The following is a 21,712-nucleotide window of genomic DNA, read 5'->3' as shown; positions in this document are numbered from 1 at the left end:
GCCGTGAAATGAAGAGGCGGGCATGTAAAGCAGCGCTGCGTAAAGGGAGAGTCAAAGCAAATGAGTCGATGTCGTATCAGAGATTTTTGGACTTTCTCGTCATGCGAGCAGCTGCTTTTATGCCTCTTTCCGTCGTGGCTCCGTAGTAAAACCTTTTATACTCTGTGTCTGCCTTCAGAGTCCGAGACTGGCAAGGCTGGTTTGAAAATCCAGCAAACACAGAGTCGAAAAACAATTGTTGACAGGAACATTCATGGGAAGACAATAACATTGACCAAAAAAAAAGAAGAACAAAACAAAACAAAAACTGGAATTGCAAAATGCTCTGCTGCCTTGCTCGATAAATGTCAAAGGAGGAGGAAACACCTACAAAGGGAGAGAAGAAAGGACACCAAATAAGAAAACGCCGTCACCGGTCATGACTCAAAGTGGAGAGGAGCAGCAGAGCAAATTGTTGAGTCCAGAAGGGAAAGCATCAAAGAAACAAAGACATAGAATCAGTCGGACATAAGGCGTGAGAACAAACACTCATCTCGACTTTACGACACACACAAAACAAACACACACACACACACACACATTGTGCTTTCTCACGCGGTTGACACGTCCCCCCCCGATCCACGTTGTGCTTTGTACACACGGCAGACACGACACACATACGTTCGGCTGGTTTTGCATGGCAGACTGACACCTCTTTCTGAGTCATACTTGAGCAATGAACCAACTGAAATGTGAGGTTGGATGGCAAAGGAAAAAAACGACTGGGCAGCATGAGTGGAGGGCGGAGGAACAGGGATAGCGGCGATGACAAGGCACAAAACAATGGGAAGCCTTTTTTTTTTTTTTAGAACAGTAATGGTGTTACTGGCTGTACTGGACACATACAGTAGCTCATTTCAACCAGAAGTCACTTTCCCACAAACTAGAAATCATCAATCCATGACTACTTAATATCATTCAAGGCGCTTCACAGCGATGGCAGAGCTAATCTCAAAGGTCAAGATTACAAAGTTGACGATTGAAAAATTTTGCTTGATTGTCGGCCGCACGATCAGAAACGTCAATTTTGCACCGTCGTGTTTTTTTTTTTTTTTCTGAGGTATGGTGGTATAAAATAATTTTTTTTTTTAAATACCGCTACCTGCGATTTAGTCGTTTTGTTTTACTGTTTTGAGTGAATTTTTCAAAATCATTGACAGGTATGAATTAAGACCTTAATGTCTCCAACTCATGAGCGTTTTAATATACTGAATCGTACACTGGCGACTGTTCTCACAAGAGTTTCGAATGATTTGGCTATGGGAAGTCATGTTCTGTCATTTGTTGAAATTCCTATTGAATCAAATGAAAATAAGAATGATTTCAAGAAAATAATTACTGCTTCAATAGGCAAACCTTTGTTCTTGACGATGCAAATTTTTAAGGGAGGTGGTTACACATGCACACATGCTCATGCCGAGATTTCCAGGTTAAGAATAGATTCATTTTGGGGAGGCAAAAAAAAAAAATAAAAAATTGATGTGTGACGCTTAAATATATTGATATTTAGAACTGGTTAGCGTTGATACGAGCATACATAATGTTTAGGGGAAATAAAATCCTAAGAATCTCATATTCTATTTTTCGAACATCAAGATAAACGAAACATGACAAGAACAGCCATCGCCGATATTGGTCTGATCTGTTGTCACTTCAGAAAAGTACACTTTGTCAATTTAGTCAGTCCTGCCAATATTTACTGTATCCACAGGACTATGAGCCTCATTCACTAATTTCACGGATATTACAACAATATATCACGTGGCTGAGTACGACCCTTTCTATGCCTCTTTGGAACGCTGAAACAATTTATTGTCGAAAAAAATGGAGTGCGAGCCTCTTTCACCTTCTGGCTACCTGCCAAGCGAGGACAGTTTTTAAAACATTCGTTGGACCCGCCCCATAAAACGTCCTACACTCTCGAAATAAGTTTACGTTGCACCTTGTGGCATCGACATTACGCCCTGAGCACCTGTAACCTCGAGAAACTCCTCCGAGTCGATATTCGTACGCTGTTGAGAGACTTTTGCCGCCTTTCCTCAAGTCCGGGAAGAACCAGTGCCATAAATTACGTGTCCCGTGAAGGAACGGAAGGCAGAAAGAAAGTCAATGCGAAACTTCCAGTTTCGATTTATCTCTGTTAGCACTGACCCAGATTCAGTTCGAAACCGTGTGTGTGTGTGTATCAGACTGTGTGATTGTAGTTTGAGAAAAAGAGAGAGAGAGAGAGAGAGAGAGAGAGCGAAGAACCAGTGCCATAAATTACGTGTCCCGTGAAGGAGTGGAAGGCAGAAAGAAAGTCAATGCAAAACTTCCTGTTTCGATTTATCTCTGTTAGCACTGACCCAGATTCAGTTCGAAACCGTGTGTGTGTGTATCAGACTGTGTGATTGTAGTTTGAGAAAAAGAGAGAGAGAGAGAGAGAGAGAGAGAGCGAGAAAAAAACAGTTGGGGTGGGACAGAAAGAATGAATAGATAAACTACAGCTATACATGGATGCATGCCTCCATTTACATAAAAGTGCATGCAAATGGGTTGCAAGTCATTTGCCATTTCAATTGTCCTGATTTTTGGGGTGGCCGTGGCAAAAACCGAACCCAAGTACACGCTTGGGCTTTCTGGCAGGAAGCATTGATTTTTTTTTTTTTTTTTTTTTTTATATTACAGGAATATTGCATGTGCCCTGACTGGCCTCCATAAACGCATTGAAAATGACTCGAAATAATAATGGGTACATTTCCTTATCGTTTAAGACATCTCGGTGATAACTCGCACATATTTCCTGGCTTCATTTCTCTCCACAATGGACCGCGACGACAACATTTGGCGTCGACTGAAATCTAAACGTCACCGTCGGCACTTTGGTCGACACCGTCGAAAATGGCACTTCGAAGGTGAATAAAGCAGCTGACACACGACACTTCAAATGCTTTCCCTTCCGCCGGTTCAATGACAAGTTTCAACAGTTTGTCTCCGATAACAATTTCCAAAGAGCGCAGCGATCGTCGTGTTATGAGGGCCGGCGCGCACCGTGGTGAAGTGGACAGTGGAATGGTTCGCAGACAGTGTTAGAGAGCTGTGAAAGACAAAGTCACGACAGGAACAAAAAGAACAAAAAAAAACAAACAGCAAACGGCTGATGGGAGAGAGGCAGGAGGGCGGCAACGCGTGATGGGACCCTACCTCCCGTGACTACTGAACTTAGAACCTTTGCCTCCGTGGTGGGTGGTCATGGTCGGTGGCAGTGCGAGGAGTTTTAAGGGACAAAAACAGAGCATGCTGGGAAACGGGGTACCTTTTAATGTGCCTTCAGAGAGGGCCCAACTCACCCCTGGAACCATTAAATCTAGAGGAACGAGACGATGTTAGTCAGGAAGCGGGAGAAGGAAGAAAGAAAAGGAAGGACAGATAGAAGAGAGGCAGAGAGAGAGAAAGAGGGAAAGAGGGATGGAGTAAGACCAGAAGGAAGCAGTGAAAGACTTCAGCTGGTTGATGGGGCCTCTAATTTTGTCTTTCCAGTGATTCTGAGTCCAGTTCTTTGGGTTAGCGCTACCTCTTAGTTTTGTTTTTTTTTTTCTTATCCGGAGATGAAGAAGGAAGAAACTTCTTTCAAATGAACCGACGCCCACTGTTGTAACCGCTGTGGATTTTACCAGCAAACTAATCTTCCCTTTCTGTCTTGGATAGTTTGCTAAAAAAAAAAATCGCCTTCATCTGACCGCCATTTTATCCTCATAGCCCATTAAAAAAAGGTCTGGAGAAGGAATCAGCAAACCAAGGTTGCCACGATTCCAAGGAGGGATGAAGTCCAGGTTTTTGTGTCGTTTGTAAACAAACCAATGGGTCTCCTATGACGGGAACGTGCAAGGGTCGGGTTCGTTCGCCACCCCCAACGATCACAAATTTTCAGCTAGGAACATGAAGTCATCTGTATTTCTCAAGGGAGATGCACGTACATCGTAACGAATCATTTCTTCAGCTTTTCGGACACTCGAGTCCACTGCTCCTTTGTGGCTACGTACCCAACAAGCGCCTCTGGATCTTTGTAATTCTTAGAAAGGCACTTTTCAACGCTAGCGGACGCCAGCGTGCGTTTTAGGTTTAAGAGGCAGTGGAATTACACGAAACCACTCAAGCAGTATGTCATCGACTCCTCTAATACAGCCGAAGGGGAGGGGGCGGGGCTAGGGGGTGATTTAGCCTCGAAATGTCTTCCAGTGATCTAAGACCACATCTTTCAAGCTTTGTTTGATCCCTGCCCCAGCGGCTGTACTAAAACAACATGCAAGAAGAGGGGAAGGGAGGGGGGGGGGGGGGGGGGGGGGGGGGGGGGGGGGGGGGGCATCTTGTTTTAGATCAGGGCAATTAATGACCAGCAACTCCCCCCTCCCTCTAGCTCTGTAACCTCCATGCAAGCCCCGTCCGTAGGAACCCAACGGGCATGCTCCAACCCAAGCATGATGTCTCCAGTAGACAGGCAAGCTAAGGCAGGACGGGGGGGGGGGTCAAGAATTGTCTGTCGTCTTTTCCTCACTCTGCAAACAGACTCTTTTCGTGGGGTAGCTGTCTTTGAAGTCCAACTTCATGATCAGTTTGAAGTTGGAGTTGAAGGAAAAAGGCAGCCAGAGTCTCAAAGGGAGTTTCAGAGCAAGTGACCACGAGACTGTAAGAAAAATTGCCACAGGTCGAGACACGAGAGGGCTTTCGGGAAGGGGGGGAAGAGGGCTCTACCACCATAAAAAAAAAAAAAAAAAAAACTTTTGGTGCTAGACCACCAACTACGTTCATCCAAACTCGGCCAAACCAAAAGGCAAACAGAAAAAGAAAAGGCTCAGGCTCAAACCAAGCAGGACTCAGAAAGATGTGGAAAGACTACCGACCAGCCAGCTCCTTCTCCTTACTCCGTCTCTTTTTCTCCATGCGTTTCAGTCTCTTCTCCTCCCTGCGCTTGGCCTCCTCCGCCTCCTGGTGGCGCCGACACTTGTGGAAGTTCTCCACCACCACGCCCACGAACATGTTGAGCACAAAGAAGGCCACGATCAGGAGGAAGGAGATGAAGTACAGCAACATCCACGGGTTGTAGTTCATCACTGGCTGAAACACACGGGAGGAGGCATAATACGTCGGGGGGGGGGGGTTTCAGACACATGATCCATCTCATCAAAGACTTTAGGGGACGGATCGGTACCTGTTGGTCTACCCCGACGGCATCTAGTCCATCGTACATAATATCCACCCAGCCGTCTTTGGACGCCAGAACAAATAGAGACATCAAGGCCTGATAACGAGAACGTTTGAAATTGATGCAGACGTTGAAAAAGCTTTTAAAACTTCCCCTCAATATGTCCAATGGTTGTCAATAAAGTTCGGACCTGTCCCAGGTTGTCGAAGTTGTACTTGTGTCTGACCCATCTGTAACTGGCTTGTAAACAGTCCGACCTGTTTGTGATGTTCCTGACATCCTCTCCTTGACAAACAAAGAACTTGCCTTTGAAGAGCTGTGGAAGGGACACGAACAGATTTTGACAAGGTCAGCTGAATGGATTCTGAATCTCAGTGGATCTTTGCTCTTCAATATTTTACCGATAAGTTGTTGCCAGGTGCCGCACAAAGGTGACTTGTCAACTGAAATTTCACATCCTGTTCGGTCTCCAAAAAAAAATAAGCGCAGCTGCTTGGTCTCTTGTGTTTTTATATGGAAGTTTTTATATGTACTCATTAAAATTTGCTCCCATAAAATTGTCTTTTTTTTTTTCCTTCAGCAATAATTTCTTCATCTTCATAAAAATTAAAATGACTCTTTGTCACAACTTTTATCACACAAGTGAACTTTTCTTTTTTGGGCCTAAATACTCCTTGGTAGCAGCTTGGCGTGGTCTAGAACAAGCCGAAATCTTTGCCATTAATTCTCTCAATCGTTTTTTTCCAACCCTATTTTCTTGTAGTAGAGTGCAAGGCGTTTAATTTGTCATAGTCGCACTTACCTGGACACCAAGGATGCCAAAGATAATGAAGAAGGCACAGCAGATGACCACAATGTTGCCGATGGGCTTCAGTGAAGACATCAGGGTCTCCACGACCAGTTTGAGACCCGGCGCTCTGCTGATGACACTAAAACACAAAGCATATAAGTAGAACTCTATCTCCAACCTGCGGGCCGGGGGCCGTTTGAGGCCCACAGGATGGCATTATGCGGTCCATCCCCTAACTTGACGTCAAAGCTCACTTTTAGTGTAGCGTTCACATTTTTTCGTCATTGGCCTGGGTGTTTGTTTTTTTCCCATGATATCCTTTGGCAAAATGTAATTCTGAAGTGACACCAAATGCAAGGAAAAGATAACCCGTCATCCAGTTCCAGTCACGTCATTTTCAAAACCTCTTTTTCAGCACCAGGGGAACCCTAATATGAGTTGAACTTTTTTGAATACTTGTCACCCTTTTTTTTATGGAATACTAAATGCGACCCAGTCACACCCGGACTCTTACCTCCAGCGCCCCCCCCAAAGGGCATGCGCAGCACAGCGGATGGCGAACAGCCAGTTTTGATGCACCCAATTTAAGAATGTGGGCAGAAGTTACGCACACAGTCAAAATTGAAATGACCTATCACATTTGCGGCAGAAAATCCAATCCCAACATCACCGCTGTCTCAAGCATGTGCCGTATCCTTTGAAAATCCACACATAACAGCAGTGACACAGACGGTACATGGCATTGATAGACGGCAGTTATTAGATCACGTGGAAACACAACAAAGGCATAAAGACAAAAAAATAAAATAAAATAAAAAAAAAAGATAGACCGCAAAAAAAAAAAAAGGCTTGGGTTGCTAATCTGTACAGATCTTTTCTTGCAGGCTTTGTTCTTGGAGCATGTTTTCCCCGGAGTAGACATTTGAGCGAAGGGAGAGTCAATAGCACATTTTGAGAGGACATGGCAGAATTAGGAGTCAGTGCTGACCAAGGCCACTGATCGATTGCAACTGATCGGAGAAGAGCGAGCCGATGGCTGAAACGTCATCAGTTTGCACCTCTGAGTTCTTTTGAAGCGGGAGAAAGCGGAACAGTTTCCGACACGCAGCGATCGATGTGATCACAGCCACGTGCTAACGCTACCTACTTTCTCAATAGCTATTTATGACCGATTGTAAAATGAACGATTTTTGTTTTATCTGACGCTGCCAAGTGGGAATAGGATTTTTTTAATTGCCGGAATAAATTACAAGTCGAATTAAATTGGACTGAGCGTTTAAAGACGTTTCATTTCATTGTGATTTGCCGAACCAATTAAACAAGAACTGATTGATCGCCACACTGGAAGGCTGGAGTCGGAATCGAACCCTGGACCTCTGCACTGTGAGGCGGACGTGCTAACCAGTCGCCCACCCACCATGCTGCCCGATTTTGAAACATTTATAATAAAAAAATGATGTTCTCTATTCCAAAAACCTTTGAGCATCCGAAAGTGGAGGTACTCTGAATAAAATCGACGAGACTCCCAATACGGTCAATGCCAGACTGAATCTCAAGCTGGAAAAGTTTTTCATCTCTCTGTATCTGTCGGTATAATATTAGAATTCACAATGTGCTCTTATTCTGCGAGCGACACAAAAAGAGCAAGCGAGAGGCTGTTTTTTTTTTTTTGCACACACTACCTTCTCTCCTCCAGCTGCACTTCCTTGACACCGCCCCCCCCAAAAAAAGAAAAAAAAAAAAAGAGACCAACAAGTGGAGCAATAAGAGGCTCGCTTGTTCCCCACAGTGTAAACACTGGATGTAATTACGCGACTCACTCAGCAAGACAGAAACAAGAAAGGGAGCAAAGGAAGTAGGGCGAACGGCTCGACAGAGAATCCAAAATGAAGCAGCTGCTCGTTTCCCTTCAAAAAAAAAAAAAAACTTTCTCCTTGATGCATTCTATTGATGAATTTCCCTTTGTTCGCCGTTGTGACACCAATCAGTCCTCAGCTGTCAAACTTAGGCCCTGTGCGTTTTTCTCAAGGAGGAAAAAAACAATTTCCTGTCACACACAACATAATTGTGTCATGCGTGTGCCTTATTAAAAAAAAAAAAAAGAAAAAAAAGTTAATCGTGCAGTAAGTTAACAGGCGGCAGTCACCTCTGTCACAGCCAGGAGTCATCGCAGTCCCAAACGCAAGCCGGCAAACACATTCAGCGCCCAGTGACATCTTCATCAAGTGATGGATGAGTTCAAAGGTCGGACCGACGGGGGTTAACCGTGAGGGGGTTGGGGATTCTCTCAACTGTTTGTCAGCACCGAACTTCCAACAACATTACGACCGCGCTTTTGTGACGTGTGAGAAAACGAATGATGAACGGCGCGGTTGAATTGGGAGCCTCTTGGCTCGTCTGTCGATGCGTGACATGCGATTGCAATTCGGTGATGCGGGGTTTTAATTCCCGACTTCGCTTTAAAGACATGGCCTTCGTCCCTGACTCGGAGGCTGATGGATGGCTGCGCGCGCGCGCGCGTGTTCACTTCAAGCAGGTGCATCATATTGTCAACAGCGGTGAATGAGCCCCTTGCGGAATTCTGAACGACTACAAAGTCGTCAGGAGAGAGAGCCAAGGTAGAGTACTTTGGATTAGTACCCAGGTCATACACCCTCTGAGATACCCCGACCTGCTTTACGAGCCTGGAGTTATTAGAAATCATGCATTATTCACTCAAAGAAGCGCATTTGTTGAGCGGCATCAAGGTTTTAATGGGGTTCTAACTTTGTTTTATGCTCCACCTGACCACGCAGTTGCAGAAAATTGGTTTCGTCGGTTTTTTGCGAACTTTAATTCAAACACACAGCGGGGATGAATCATAATCTGAATGCGGATTTACATTTTAGAATTGGCCAATGATATATATTAACATGACCAAAAATTGTGATATTACAGAGATCAGCAAAAAAAAAAAAAACAGGTTTCCGAAATCATTTTAAACCCAGCGAATGAATTCTCTCGCAGTTATAGTTCAGGGCAATGATTCTGGAGGAAGAAGTAAAGGCGAGTATGAAAGGTAGGCCGGACAAAAAGCTTCCCAATATCCTCAGAACTTTGCGCCCATTTAAAATTGATGAATGCAGTCCCGTCTAGTCTCGAGTCATCCGCCACTTCGATTGAGCACAGTGTGAATGCACTAAACTCCGCTCTTTCCTCTTCATTTATTTTCTGTCCTCTCCTGTTTGTCGCTCCCCGTTTCTTTTTGTCTCTCTCTGCCCGCCCTCACACAGTCTGCCTAATCCTATTTTACATGCTGCCATCTTGCCTTTGCCGTGAAAAGGACACATCGGCTTCGGCTGAGAGCCGGTTGTGCCCTTTTGCTCTCCCCCCGCCAAAATTAAACGTTGCCCAATTTTCTCTTGTAAAAGCCACTTTCGAATCTGACTCTAAGACCTCACCAACCTGACGGTAATGCGGCCGGTTTGACTGGCCTCCGGGGATTAAATAAAGCAGAGCACATGCCTTTGGAGAGAATTGTGCGGCCGTCGAAACGAAGTGCCCAGCGCGCAGTTAAAGTCCCACCCCGAGTGCGCATTGATCCTGATTACATGACTCATCACCAATTCCACAAATATTTACGTTAAAATCATGTCATGTCTCAAGCTTCTCGGGTGGATTTATAACTTTTTAACGTCACTCACCGCAGAGGCCTTAGAGTACGCAGGAGCCTCAGCACCCTGAGCATCCCCAAGATCTTGGTACCCGAGTTGGAAAAAAAAGAGACCAGGATGTCGATAACAGATATCATCACTAACATCCCATCCAGAATGTTCCAACTGCTCCTCAGATAGGCCTTGTCGCCAAAGCACCAACCCAAAGCTACAATCTGGACACAAAGAGACAGAAAGACAGATGATATGCAGAGCAAATCACAATATGTTCGTAATAAGGAAACACAGACATTTATTTCTGATTTTTTTTTTTAACTGCCATTGACGGCTATAGAAGTCAAAAGGTCCATTGTTTTACCGTGGCCTAGCAATGGATGAGTTGAAATAACGCTTGTCCTCATTCCCGTCAAGGGTGAGCCTTCAGAATTTTGCACTTAGCCAACAACATGAGCACATCCACTAATGAAACAACATCGCTCACAAACGTGGCCTAATTTCCAGCAGCGAAAAAACAAAAAAAACACGACACGGTAATTTACGATGACAATAAGCAACGAGGTAACCCCCCCCCCCACCCCTCCCCTTAAAAGTCATACATAAAATGATCAAAAAAAACGTACTGGGCCTGTACGCTTTCAAGGTACTCCCTTTTTGACAGTTATCCTCAGAGAGTTGCGTTGCTTCTTCTCAAGCGCTCATTTATTTACATAGAGCGGAAGCTTCGTATCCTACGCGCGGAGTTTATTGAATTTATCAAACAACTGTTTACTCGCAGCTTGGCGAGAAACATTTATTCCGCCCGTGATCCAAGTTAACTTTCTTGGAAATAATTACAGTGATGGCCTGACCCCATTCAACTTTAAACCAGGCCAAACTATTTTTATTCCATGCGTTCTATTGGGAAGACGGTTTAGTATAGTTGTCGTCATCACGGTGCACGGCAACGCAGAGCATATAGCATATTGTACATGAATAATGTATGACTATCCATCAAAGAGCTTTCCTTCTACTTAAAAATTACGGGCATCTCCGTGGAAATGTTGACTGGTAAAGAGGCGGCGTTCACAAAACCGTTGACCTCGACAACCGTGTGATTTCACCCTGTTGCTTTGGATCAGGAAGAAAACTCCAATTGAGGGCACCCTATTTAGATGAGCAGTACATTCATAAATGCGGTGTACGACAGAGGTGAGATGGTGGGCACGCCACATCAAGCTCTACCTTTTCGGAAACTACACTGAGTAAATTGACACGTTGCCATTCCCAACTGGAAACAATCGTAACTCAAGTTGAATGGGAAAATAAACTCCGATTTATGTTGTGGGAAAACACAGCTGGTGTGTTTTGCTACTACTCATCCAGGAATCACTTGACAAGGCGAACTGTGTGTATATTTGTGCGAGTGAGTGCTCAGGCCTAATATTTGCATGCCGAGTAATCGCAGAGGGTCCAAAAATAGAAACAAAAGGCAATGAATGAGTGACGCACAAAAAGTTTGACAAGATGAGCCATTTGAATCCCGGCAAGGCAGTCCGATGCGATGAAACGGCACTGACAGGGATTCTGCGGCACCCTAATCTTCCCTGTTCCACTCTTTCCATAAACATACAGGTTTTGTGTGTTTCGGCAGATCGAAATTCGATGAATGTTTGAGTAGTTTCGGCCTGGTTTGGCCATTCAATGCAAATCGTTGAGAAAATAAGGCTGTCGCGTTATTTTAGGGGTTGCCGGCATTCTTACTCTGGGCCACAGTTGTCCCATGTTGTTGAATCGGGGACATCTTGACAAGTCAACAATAGTGCAGAAGTCAGTGATGGAAGGAAAACCGCAAATCAGAACGCTATCATCGCTGTTAACCCTTTCCTGCACCTTGTAACCTGATCAACATGATAACATATCCACTGTAGTAACCGCTGTCCCCGAACGGGTTCAACTATTGCTGATTAGTATCGATCGATGATAGAGAAAGACAGACGGATTTACCTTGATGGTCATCTCGGTCACAAAGATTGCTGTGAAGATGTAGTTGGACAACGTGAGGAAGATCCGTTCCTGTCGAGAGAGAAATGGGGAAACACTTTACAAAAAAAAAACAAAAAAACATCTCGCATGGGCATCCATTGCGCTAACAAATTATGGCCGGAAGAAAAGAGCAAAACTTGATTTACCCTTTCCACTAATCTTGACTCTCCATGCAAAATGTGGAATTTTGTTCTATTTATGTTTACAATACAGTGCTCCCAAGATTGCCTTCCTGCCCGGAGGCAGCGTGCCGAAATGACAGTGGAGTGGGATGGGGAAGGGATGGGAGCTTTTTCTTTTTTAATTTTATTTTTTTAAACTGCGCTCCAAAAGTACAAAGTGCAAATAAGACGCCTTTCACAAGCTGCTTATTTAACCTAATTCCTTTTCTATCTGGAAAGACCCGAGTTGACATGTCTGCTTCGCAATGTCCGCAAGTGTGTGTGTAGGTATCGCCTTTCCCACGGCCCCCCGTCGGCCATCGCAAATGCTCGGAGCAAGGCAACGTCACGCGCACTGACACAGATCGTGGCAGTCCCGCTTCAGACTCTGGGAATGTTAGGCATGACCTAAATGGGAATACTTGCTCGCTAAGATGACTCATACATTCCGGGCTTGGAAAGCAACCATTCATCTTCACACTTCTAGCTTGTAAGAATGAGGAATTGATTTATTTATGAAGCGAAATTGGAATCTAAATAAAGCAAGGCACTGAAAAAGAAGCGGGAAACACTGAACAAACGGACGGCCAAAAATTTATGAAAGAAAGTGTCAAAAGGTCAAGTCGAGGAGGATTTTGTTTGGTCCCCCATGGGTGACCCTACCAGGGACGTAAAGCCCCCACACAACTAGCCCCACGATAAGGCTCAGAGAAGAAGCGCTACGTTAAATCCCGCATGGAATTTGTTTCCGACGGATGCTTTCAGTCCAGTGCGACGTGGCGATCGACTATCATGATGAAGTGCTCATTTTAGCTTGACCTGGTTTTGAAAGGCGATGATGACTTATGGGCAGAGTTACGATGCGCCGTAACTCACTTCCAGAAGGTAATCGGCTGCAATTGCTCCAGCTTCTGTTTGGTAAGATTTCAAATATCATGGAATCTGGAACAACCTCACTGCTGTTTTGCGGATCCGGGATTGACGGATTGTCCTTTTGCTCAGTTGGAAGTCATGCATAATAAATGGAATCATCTTCCCAAGCGCTTCCTCTGAGCTGGATGTTGACCGCATCAAGTCAACATCGAGCAACAAGTCGCAAGAATCTGATTATCCCGACGACATCACGCATTTCGACCAACTTTTGGATTCCAACAATATTAATGACGACCAACCTTTCATGACATGAATCTAAAAATTTGTTCTGTTTTGTTTGGTTGGCATCGCGGCTGAGTTCAAGTTACGGAGTATGAATGCATAAGCAGACGACTCATCCATTATACATGTTTGGTTTGACGCAACCAAACTGTAATAGAAAAAAAAAAATGGATTCCCAATTGGCATCATTAATCTATTAAAAGCCGTACATAAAACAGCTCAGGCCATCGTCGCCCGTGCAAATGAGATTTTTTTACAGACCGAGTAATGCGAATGTGTCAGCATCACTGAGGCTATGGACATTTGTGTAGTTGCAGACAAATCATTTGCATAAGCAAATGCCTTTGCTCTGATGTGCCCCAGTGGCGTTAAGGGGGCAGCTTCCATGTGTTCAACATCCCCTTTCTTGGACATTAGCCACGAACGGCAGCACAAAGATAATTGAATCAGTTAAGACAGCACAGTCTCCTCTGCGGCTCGCAAACAAAACGAGCACAATGGCGCGATCTGCCGAGACCAAACCACAATCAAAGCTATCTGCGGAACACCTCGCTCAGTAGGGAGAACGATAATAATCATCACGGAGATAATTATTGTGTTTATGTACAAAACGGCCAGTCTGCGTTCTGCAGCTATTGCTGGAAAAAAGAAAAAAAAAAAAGCGAGGAAAGTAGGTGAAACATATAACATAAAGCTTCCATTTTTTGGGACATATTTATATTGCAGTAAAAATGTATATAGCCTATGGGTGCCCAATTTAACACCCCGCCAAAATGTCACTCAGTAACGCCCCTTGACAAGTTCGAAAAGAACTGATCACATTAAAATACGGTGGATTCAGTTGCAAAGAATTTTTGCCCGTGGCGTCAAAGTTTGACATTTCGATGATTCACCATGAAAAGGGGTAAAGGTTCAATTACAAATTTACACGATGCCGGAATTTGGTAGCCGTTTAAATCACGTCATCTTAATTTCCTCCCGGGGTACAGAAGAGATTCTGGGTCAGGATGAATCCCCCCCCCCGTCACATGAGTATGGATGACTTTTCAAATGTTTTTCTTTCTTCCAGTCGATATCACTTTTCACGCTGACAGTTTTACGCAGTCTTTGTCCAGACTCACGGCACTGGCGGGGTCGATGCGAGGCCGCTCCATCGCGATCGTAATGCAGTTGAGGAAGATGATAACCAGCACCACATGGTCGAACATCTTGTGGTTGATGATCTTGTTGCACGCGAAACGAAACCTGCGGAAAAGGCAACATCGATCAAATTTAACGACATGAACAAAGAGATTTATGAAGATGAGGAGATCCAACCATGTCTGATCCAACCCCACCCCCACCCCCCAAAAACCAGACTCTGTGGTCACAAGAATGTCTTGCGATTAAATTGCAACAAATCAACTTTGCTGTAAGTGTACATTGACGTACAAAACTATGAGGCTTAGATCTGGATTTACGGCTTTATTTGGCAACAGAGACACAATTGTGTCAAGTTGCAAAGCCTGCGCGAATATCTGTGTCATCCGACTGATCATTATTCATGCCGCATCACAAGCTTGCTAAGTCTAATTTCCCTTTGATAGAAACACACAGTCGCTGTCTCGTTTAACAATCGCCAACAATGTTTCGCTTGTAGTTAAGAATGAACCGCTGAGGTTCATTTGAACTTACAGGGGAAGATGACACTGGAAACCTCATCATAAAACGATGTTTACAATTGCTGCGCCGCGGTCGTCGGTGCATCTGTGGCGTTTTGCTAGCATTAAATTTGAGGACCTTTGTGGGAGCACTAAAGGTGGTTTGGTGAAATACACCAGGTGGAATTGTCTTTGTTTCATGTTTAGTTTGACAGTAAACTCTCAGCGAATACATATTGAAGTCTTTTTTTTTTTTTTTTTTTTTTTACCTAACTGCTGCGTGTTCGCTGCCACCCGCTTGACTTAAATTTCTTTATTTTGCTTTCATTTACATTTAGGGCTTGTAAGTATCCGTTTAGCGACATCAACACTTTCAGGGACAGCGGTTACTATAGTGGACAGCTTCTCAGGTTCTCATTATTTGTGCATGAAGGGGTTAAATCATACCAGTCACTTTCAGAATAATAATTCAAGACAATTGCTTTCAGTGAAAGCAACGACTGAAAACAGATCATGACTTTTTTTTTTTTTTTGCTGCCCAATAATTGAAATCCCATACGCGCTGTAATTACCGATTGACCAAACCACTGAATTCTTGACATCATCTTATCTGCTGTTAAAATAGTCGACTTTATTCAGTTCAGTTCACGTAATCTTATTACGCGCTATGGAGGACACCATATGCACAAGCACAGAAGTGATGGACCGCTCCACTTTCACTACGACTATTGCTCCAATGAAGCAGTGACATCAGCAAGCACAAAGCAAGCTCAAGTGATCTCCGCGTTCTGTGATGTCGAGTTGATAGACGCCGTTTGTTGAACGTAATTGCTTCAAATGGGACTGTTCCGACGCAGTGTTTGCACCAGGGGCCACTGCGTTACTTGTTGTAAACTTCATCCTCCGTGCCCCCGAAACACGCGGCGGCTACGGATGGATTAAAGCCCCCAGGAGGGGAGGAGGCGTGAAGAAAGAGGATGCGGCGGAGGGGAGGGAAAGAGGGCAACGGATTCTGCACGTGACTGAGATAACACGCACCACGTTGAAAGAGAAACTCCCTTTGCTCCTGCTAACTCACCCCCTGACGTGGCAGAAACAGACGGATAAAAGATGCTTCTGAAGGCAGAATTTTGGAACGGAATATAAAATGGTTTGGGGAGCGGCGTGCGTAAATAAATAAATAAATAGACCGCCGCGCGCTCTTTGAAATCAAAAGCACACGATGTCAGTCAGAAGCAACGCGAAATCCCCTTCTTGTCAAGTGGAGGGCTGAGTTATCAGCTTTTCCCTGCATTCAGAAGGAGTTTCCTTTAGAAAAACAGTCAACATGCCGAAGGATTTCTCAAAGATGTCAAGTTTGTACTACTTTAGCGACAACAACACAGCTGAGGATAGAACAGAGTAGAAAATGTGCAGACAATGTGAAATACGAGGACGAACCTTGACTCCGGCGAGAAGAGGTAGAGCGACCAGGTGTCTCTTTGTCGACACCACTCCGGTTGTTTCTTTTCGAGCCAGCGAAACAATCTGGCAAGACGACCCTGCGGGAACGCAAAGCGTCTTCATTATTCATGTCAAATCAAGTAGTGAGAAAGCCATTTGGAATTCTCAAGCAAGTCTACATAAACATAGTGACCGAGTTTCGTCAACACGAAGCCATATCTGTGTTTTAGTGGAATCTGACATTCATTTATTACGGGAGCTTGATTCTCAACATGAACATTTCATAATTCAAGACAGTACCCGAGCTGAGCTTTTATTGTGTTGCTGAAATACAATCAAAATAGTTCATGAAGACACGTCACAAGGAAGCAGCGACAGCCGAGATTGTCAGCTTGGTAAGAATTTTTGCAATGTGCACGCATGGACACAAACCAGATTGGCGTCTTCCTCAGCGTTCTCCTCTTCAGCGTTCTCCTCCAACGAGACATGCGTGGGGGCCAAAAGTGAGGGCGTGCCCTTCCCATTACAGTCGCGATGCTCTGCAGGCCGGAAGGTACCCGGTAAAGGGGGTCTGGAGCTGTGCATACTAGCTGAGCGATATAGATATGGAACCTGCATGAAGAGAAGACCAGGATAGGGAACAGTGTGTAAATATGAAGTGCTAATGGGAATGAAAAACAAAAATTTGAGGCAAAACATCTCGACTGATATTTTGCTAAGGTTGTGATGTACCTGCAGGAGGGCATCAGGAGGCAAATCCATGGAGCTCCGCGTCTCCATCGACTCCATCCTCCGGTGACGCGGCTCTCTCTTCGACTGGGACATGGAGTCCGTCCTGGCCAAGGAGGCGTCGTCGTCCTCCATCAATCCGCCTCCTCCCTCTCCTCCAGCCTCACCTTCTTCGGAGCTCGAGCCACCTTCTTCCGATAAAAGGGACTGTCGCTCCCCAGATTGCCGTTTCTGGCGTTTGAGGGACGGGGCGCGACCAAGGCTGTTCCAGCTCGATCGGCGGCTGTTGCGGCCACTACTGGTGCTCCAATGTGCATAAGGGGAAGCACTCCGAGCACTGGTCTTTTGAGTTCATTGAAAAGAAGAAAAAACAAGTTGAATACATCTGAGATGAAAACATACAAGTGTGCCGTTTAAAGGGGAAGTCTACCCCAAAATTTTGCCATTTTCAACTGAAAATGGCATCATAGTTGCTGAGGGCTCAAGTAACAACCAATCACGGCTGAGGTGCAGAAAACAGGTGAGCCGTGATTGGTCATTACCTGAGCCCTGACTTCCTTTTGAAGTCTGCCGTGCAAAGCAACAAAGCTCGATGTGCTTGACGGGTATGGAATTGGGATACAGGCGTTGACTGACGGTCAAGAGCCGATGTGGATACGCTTGCTTGTTTTACAAAGCTCTCATTAATTACTTAGTTCATCTGTCCGTCATCATCTTATCAAAATGAAAAGAAACTGCGTGAATCTGACGGAAATGGACTTCGCCGTGGTTGTCCCGCTGGGTTAGCTAATTTGTAGCCGTCAATCGTTTTGACACACCGACATTAATTGAGTGCCTGTCACGAGTCCATTTACACATTCACTATGCGGACAATTAGGACGCACTGCCTTTACACCAACAACTACTGATGTGGGGGAAATGTTCAAGTTGCATCTTAACTCTTTTGTTCCTATAATGGCATTTATTATCATTTGAAAGTGGGTTTTGACATATGTAAGACACTAACCGGTGACTTGTCATAGGAGGTTGGGTCGATGGAGACACTGCTGCCTCGGCGGGACTCGTAGCCCTGGATGGGGTCACCCAGAATGGGCAACTTCGGTATAGGCATCGGAGTGGCTGCCGTGTGGGTAATCAGTGGAGGAGTCAGGCTGGTCTTCAGATCCACATGACCATTCACGGGTACTACTGGTAGACGAGAGAGGGATCGGCGGAATGAACGAGAAACGTCGACTCTAAAATGACACACGTTATCAGGACTTGAAATTGAATTCATCGGAAGGCATGCGTGGGAGGGCGTGTCGTGTTCGGGAAATGGACAATACATCCCAAATGCATAACATGTAAAGCAGCTTGAATAACACAAATTCCTCATTGTCTTCCGATGGTATAAAATATGTGTATTGGCCAGCATTTTTCACAGCCCCATTTTTCTTAGCGGAGATGTCGGCGCTGTTGGAGAGTCTTCTTTGGCGCGGCTGGATGGATGGCTGAGGAGAGAGGAGCGTCGGCGGGGCACGCGGATGTCTATTTGGACTTGAGAGTCGGCGCTCGGAATTGAAGCGGATTTGCGTGGTAACAGAAGTGAATCCATCTTCGTCAGTGGACGCGACAGTGGCTTGTTTACTTTCAAACTTATGTTATATGATGTTACCTCTTCCATAAAGCGCTTTGTTCCAGCTGCAGCTGTTGCGAAAGCGCAATATGAACAAAGCTGTATTGGATTGGATCCGATTGGATTCGGTTCTTTCCACAAAAGCAGTTTTAGCCGGACCAGCTTAAGGTACTGAGGGGAAGGATGATAGGGTACAGTTGGGAGTTTTACTCCACAGAGCGGTGTTCTCACTCGGTTATTCCGTCTGCAAGAGTGCTAATTAAAGGAACCGGCGTATGGGAAATTATGGATGAGACCTCTGGACTGGTTTGATGTTGTGCACGGGGAATGCAGCTGCATACTCACCCACTAAGGGGAGACTGTGACTGATCACAGCAGACCAAAGGTAATCTTTCACACAGGACATTATTTGCCTTAATACGTCTTTGACCTTACATTCTGCTCCATCAAAAAAAGATTCATTTTTATTTGTTTACCAGTGTCACAACGTGAGCAATGGATCTGACAAAAAAATAGCAAGGAGAAAGAGCAGCAATCGTCATTACAATTCCAGACGAGTTCTAAGATCTGTGTTGCTCTCGAAACCGCCAGTCCAGTTTTGGGGAGTCAAAACTTAAAACCTATTGTATTTTTTATTAACTCTGTATTTTGAAGGACTCCGACATCACATAAAAGCTGTAATTTAGTCGCATAATTTTTCAACATCACATCGCCTCATCTTCTCATTGACTTGGCCACAGCGCCTTGCTGGTTGTTTTTAAGTTTGGTTGTGCTATTGACGACAATACTCGCATTTCTGATACTGGCATTTATTTCGACCGTCACTGACATGAAGTCATGGCGGCACTGCGCACGTAATATTGTCTTGGCTCACCTGCAGAGGCCGATAACTCCCTCTTACTGCCGTTAACATCCTCCATACTGCGCGCACAGGAATCAATCTCTGAACCTGATTTAGAAGAGTCACCCTTTGACACACAAACACACACACACACACACACACACACACACACACACACACACACACACACACACACACACACACACACACACACACACACACACACACACACACACACACACACACACACACACACACACACACACACACACACACACACACAAACACACACACACACAATTTAGAGGGGAAACCAAATGTGTAATCATTGGTTTCAATTCTAATTGAAAGTGGGGGTCTGACGTTGCCTCTCGGTGCTGATCCCTGCTGAGCTTTTTTTCGCTCCTCGTTTTCCGTGAGTAACAAGCCAGATGTGACCACGGGGATCAGTCACCGGAGGCAACGCAAGTCTACGAACAGGCAGGTGAAGGCGCCACCCTCCGTGCTCCCACAGTTCACAAGACAGATAGAGGAAAGAGGAAGTTCATCGATAAACAGCACCGCGCATGCATGCAACATAGTAATGATGCTGGTTTCGCTGAAAAACACTGAAACACAAAAACGGTAGCATGCATTGGGTGAGGAGAGGGCAATATCTTGACCATGTCACCTTTAAATGTGTTCAATATTCATATTGCTGACAAAAAGTGTCAAAAGGCCAACCAGAACTTGTATTTCTTACGACATAATGTCGGAACTTGAAAATGAGACCTCCGTCTTGAACGTTTGTCTGCCATAAATGTCACATTTTGTTCAAGCTAATCGCAAGCTCAGCGCATTCTCTGGAAGCTATTCTCTACTTTTGACACGTTCAATGAAGTTTAGAATTGTTTCAGTCACAGTTTGGCGGAACACTTTTATGTAACGGCTGTGAGATTTCGGATTTATTCACCACAGCTCTCATCTTGAACAAATTACTTTATTTATCTTTCCCTGTGTGTGAGAGTACTGCAGCTTCAAATTGTTTTCGGGCTATCGTGGGAAATTGAAGCGCTCATTTACATGTTCTCACTCACAGTGATTTCCTGATATCCTTCGAATGGCGGAGTGTGACAAAATTCGGTGAGGTTTGCGAATGGAACAGGAGCCTAATCAAGTAAAGAGGCCCTTGAGACGTTCTGTGCTTGCAATTTTGCTCAAATTTCTGCATCTAGTTAGTATAGCATTCTGAGGAGGGCGGGGGGGGGGTGGAAAACAGAACAATGAAGACCTGTCAGGAGCTTAAAAAGTTATTCTTGGGTTAATGAAAAGCACCAAAGATTTACCATTTAACAATTAAAAAAGATGCTTTTCACCAAACAAAATAAATTGCAGGAACGTAATAGCTGAATGGCTGGCTGCTCGTATGGAACGCTGCACTTTTTTTTTTTTGAAGCACAGACACGAACAAAACAAAAACAACCTCCCCCAAAAAAGCAATGCAATATTTTGCCTCGTGTTTCAAGCAAACCTATTATTTGTATCGAATACTTGATTGTTAAAAAAATAATAATAATAATAATAATAATTACCGTCAAATGAGTTTTGTGAGTAAAACCTACATTAGATTCTTAAATTTGACTTATTTTGGTAAATAAAGGGGCAGTTGAAAGACAGTTCTGACAGCTTGATCTGAGGTGATGGAAACCACGTATCGCAAGTGCACTCTCGGCTGTTCAAATGTGCATGCTAATGCGGAGTAAGGAGTAAAAGAATACAGCTTTAGTTCTTCGCAATGGCTGTAAGGAATAATATCGAAGAAAATTAGTCCCGTGAAAATTGTAATTCCGTTTCACTAAAATCATCATTTTGAACAGAATATTTGTGCTGTTAGGGTGCAATACTATGTCAGCATCCATATATGGTCGACTCTTGAATAGAAATCACCTACCGAGACTTTTTATGAGGTGCAACGGCAAAGCCGATCATTAAAGGTGGAGAGTTTGGCGACCTTCGATTCTTGATTTGCTCACTTCATTATTGAATGGCCGTCAAACCACAAATCACCATTTCCACTGGCCTTTATAAGTACTATTGCTTCGCATCATTAGCCGTTGTTATTCTACGGTCATTCGGCAAGACAGAAAAACAATGCCCCTCCCCCATTTGGGTCCTCTGCGAGTCAGATTTCATGACTCGCGAATGGCGCAAAATCAGAGCTTCATTCGGTTCGAATGAATTATTTATGACTCGGGGATTATCACTTAGGGCGCATCCGTCGAGGTTGAATAAGCGAGTGGGAAAGGTGGACATGATGTTGGTTTGGACACCTGGTGGGAGGAGAGTACGTGTGTGTGTGTGTGTGGGAGTCTGGTCTTGAGGGAAATCCTTGGTGAAGAAAGAAATAGCCGGGATATTTAGACAGTTTGTTTATCTGCCAATTCGGGCATGGTGGCTGGAGCA

General features: G+C 44.6%; 1 protein-coding gene across 15 annotated transcripts in view; it reads right to left on the bottom strand.

Annotated features, from left to right (window-relative positions):
* cacna1g (calcium channel, voltage-dependent, T type, alpha 1G subunit) overlaps positions 1–21,712 on the bottom strand; it is an 80,981-nt gene that overhangs the window by 19,695 nt on the left and 39,574 nt on the right. For 9 of the 15 annotated variants that reach the window (XM_019865680.1, XM_019865679.1, XM_019865667.1 and 6 more), the window contains 13 exons: positions 19,304–19,397; positions 17,821–18,002; positions 16,818–17,156; positions 16,518–16,697; positions 16,083–16,183; positions 14,124–14,247; positions 11,648–11,716; positions 9,695–9,879; positions 6,024–6,150; positions 5,412–5,537; positions 5,228–5,317; positions 4,941–5,133; positions 3,335–3,385 (listed from right to left, as the gene is read on the bottom strand). In XM_019865680.1, coding sequence (XP_019721239.1) covers positions 3,335–3,385; positions 4,941–5,133; positions 5,228–5,317; positions 5,412–5,537; positions 6,024–6,150; positions 9,695–9,879; positions 11,648–11,716; positions 14,124–14,247; positions 16,083–16,183; positions 16,518–16,697; positions 16,818–17,156; positions 17,821–18,002; positions 19,304–19,397 — 1,861 coding nt within the window. Of the gene's footprint in view, positions 1–3,334; positions 3,386–4,919; positions 5,134–5,227; positions 5,318–5,411; positions 5,538–6,023; positions 6,151–9,694; positions 9,880–11,647; positions 11,717–14,123; positions 14,248–16,082; positions 16,184–16,517; positions 16,698–16,817; positions 17,157–17,820; positions 18,003–19,303; positions 19,398–21,712 lie in introns of all 15 variants that reach the window. The other 6 variants (XM_019865672.1, XM_019865671.1, XM_019865681.1 and 3 more) reach the window with 3 other exon arrangements.

Source organism: Hippocampus comes, unplaced genomic scaffold, assembly GCF_001891065.2.
Source record: "Hippocampus comes isolate QL1 unplaced genomic scaffold, H_comes_QL1_v1.1 scaffold58, whole genome shotgun sequence".
Taxonomy (NCBI): Eukaryota; Metazoa; Chordata; class Actinopteri; order Syngnathiformes; family Syngnathidae; genus Hippocampus; species Hippocampus comes.
The sequence above is the reverse complement of the archived record's forward strand: the minus strand, read 5'-3'. Positions and strand labels throughout refer to the sequence as shown.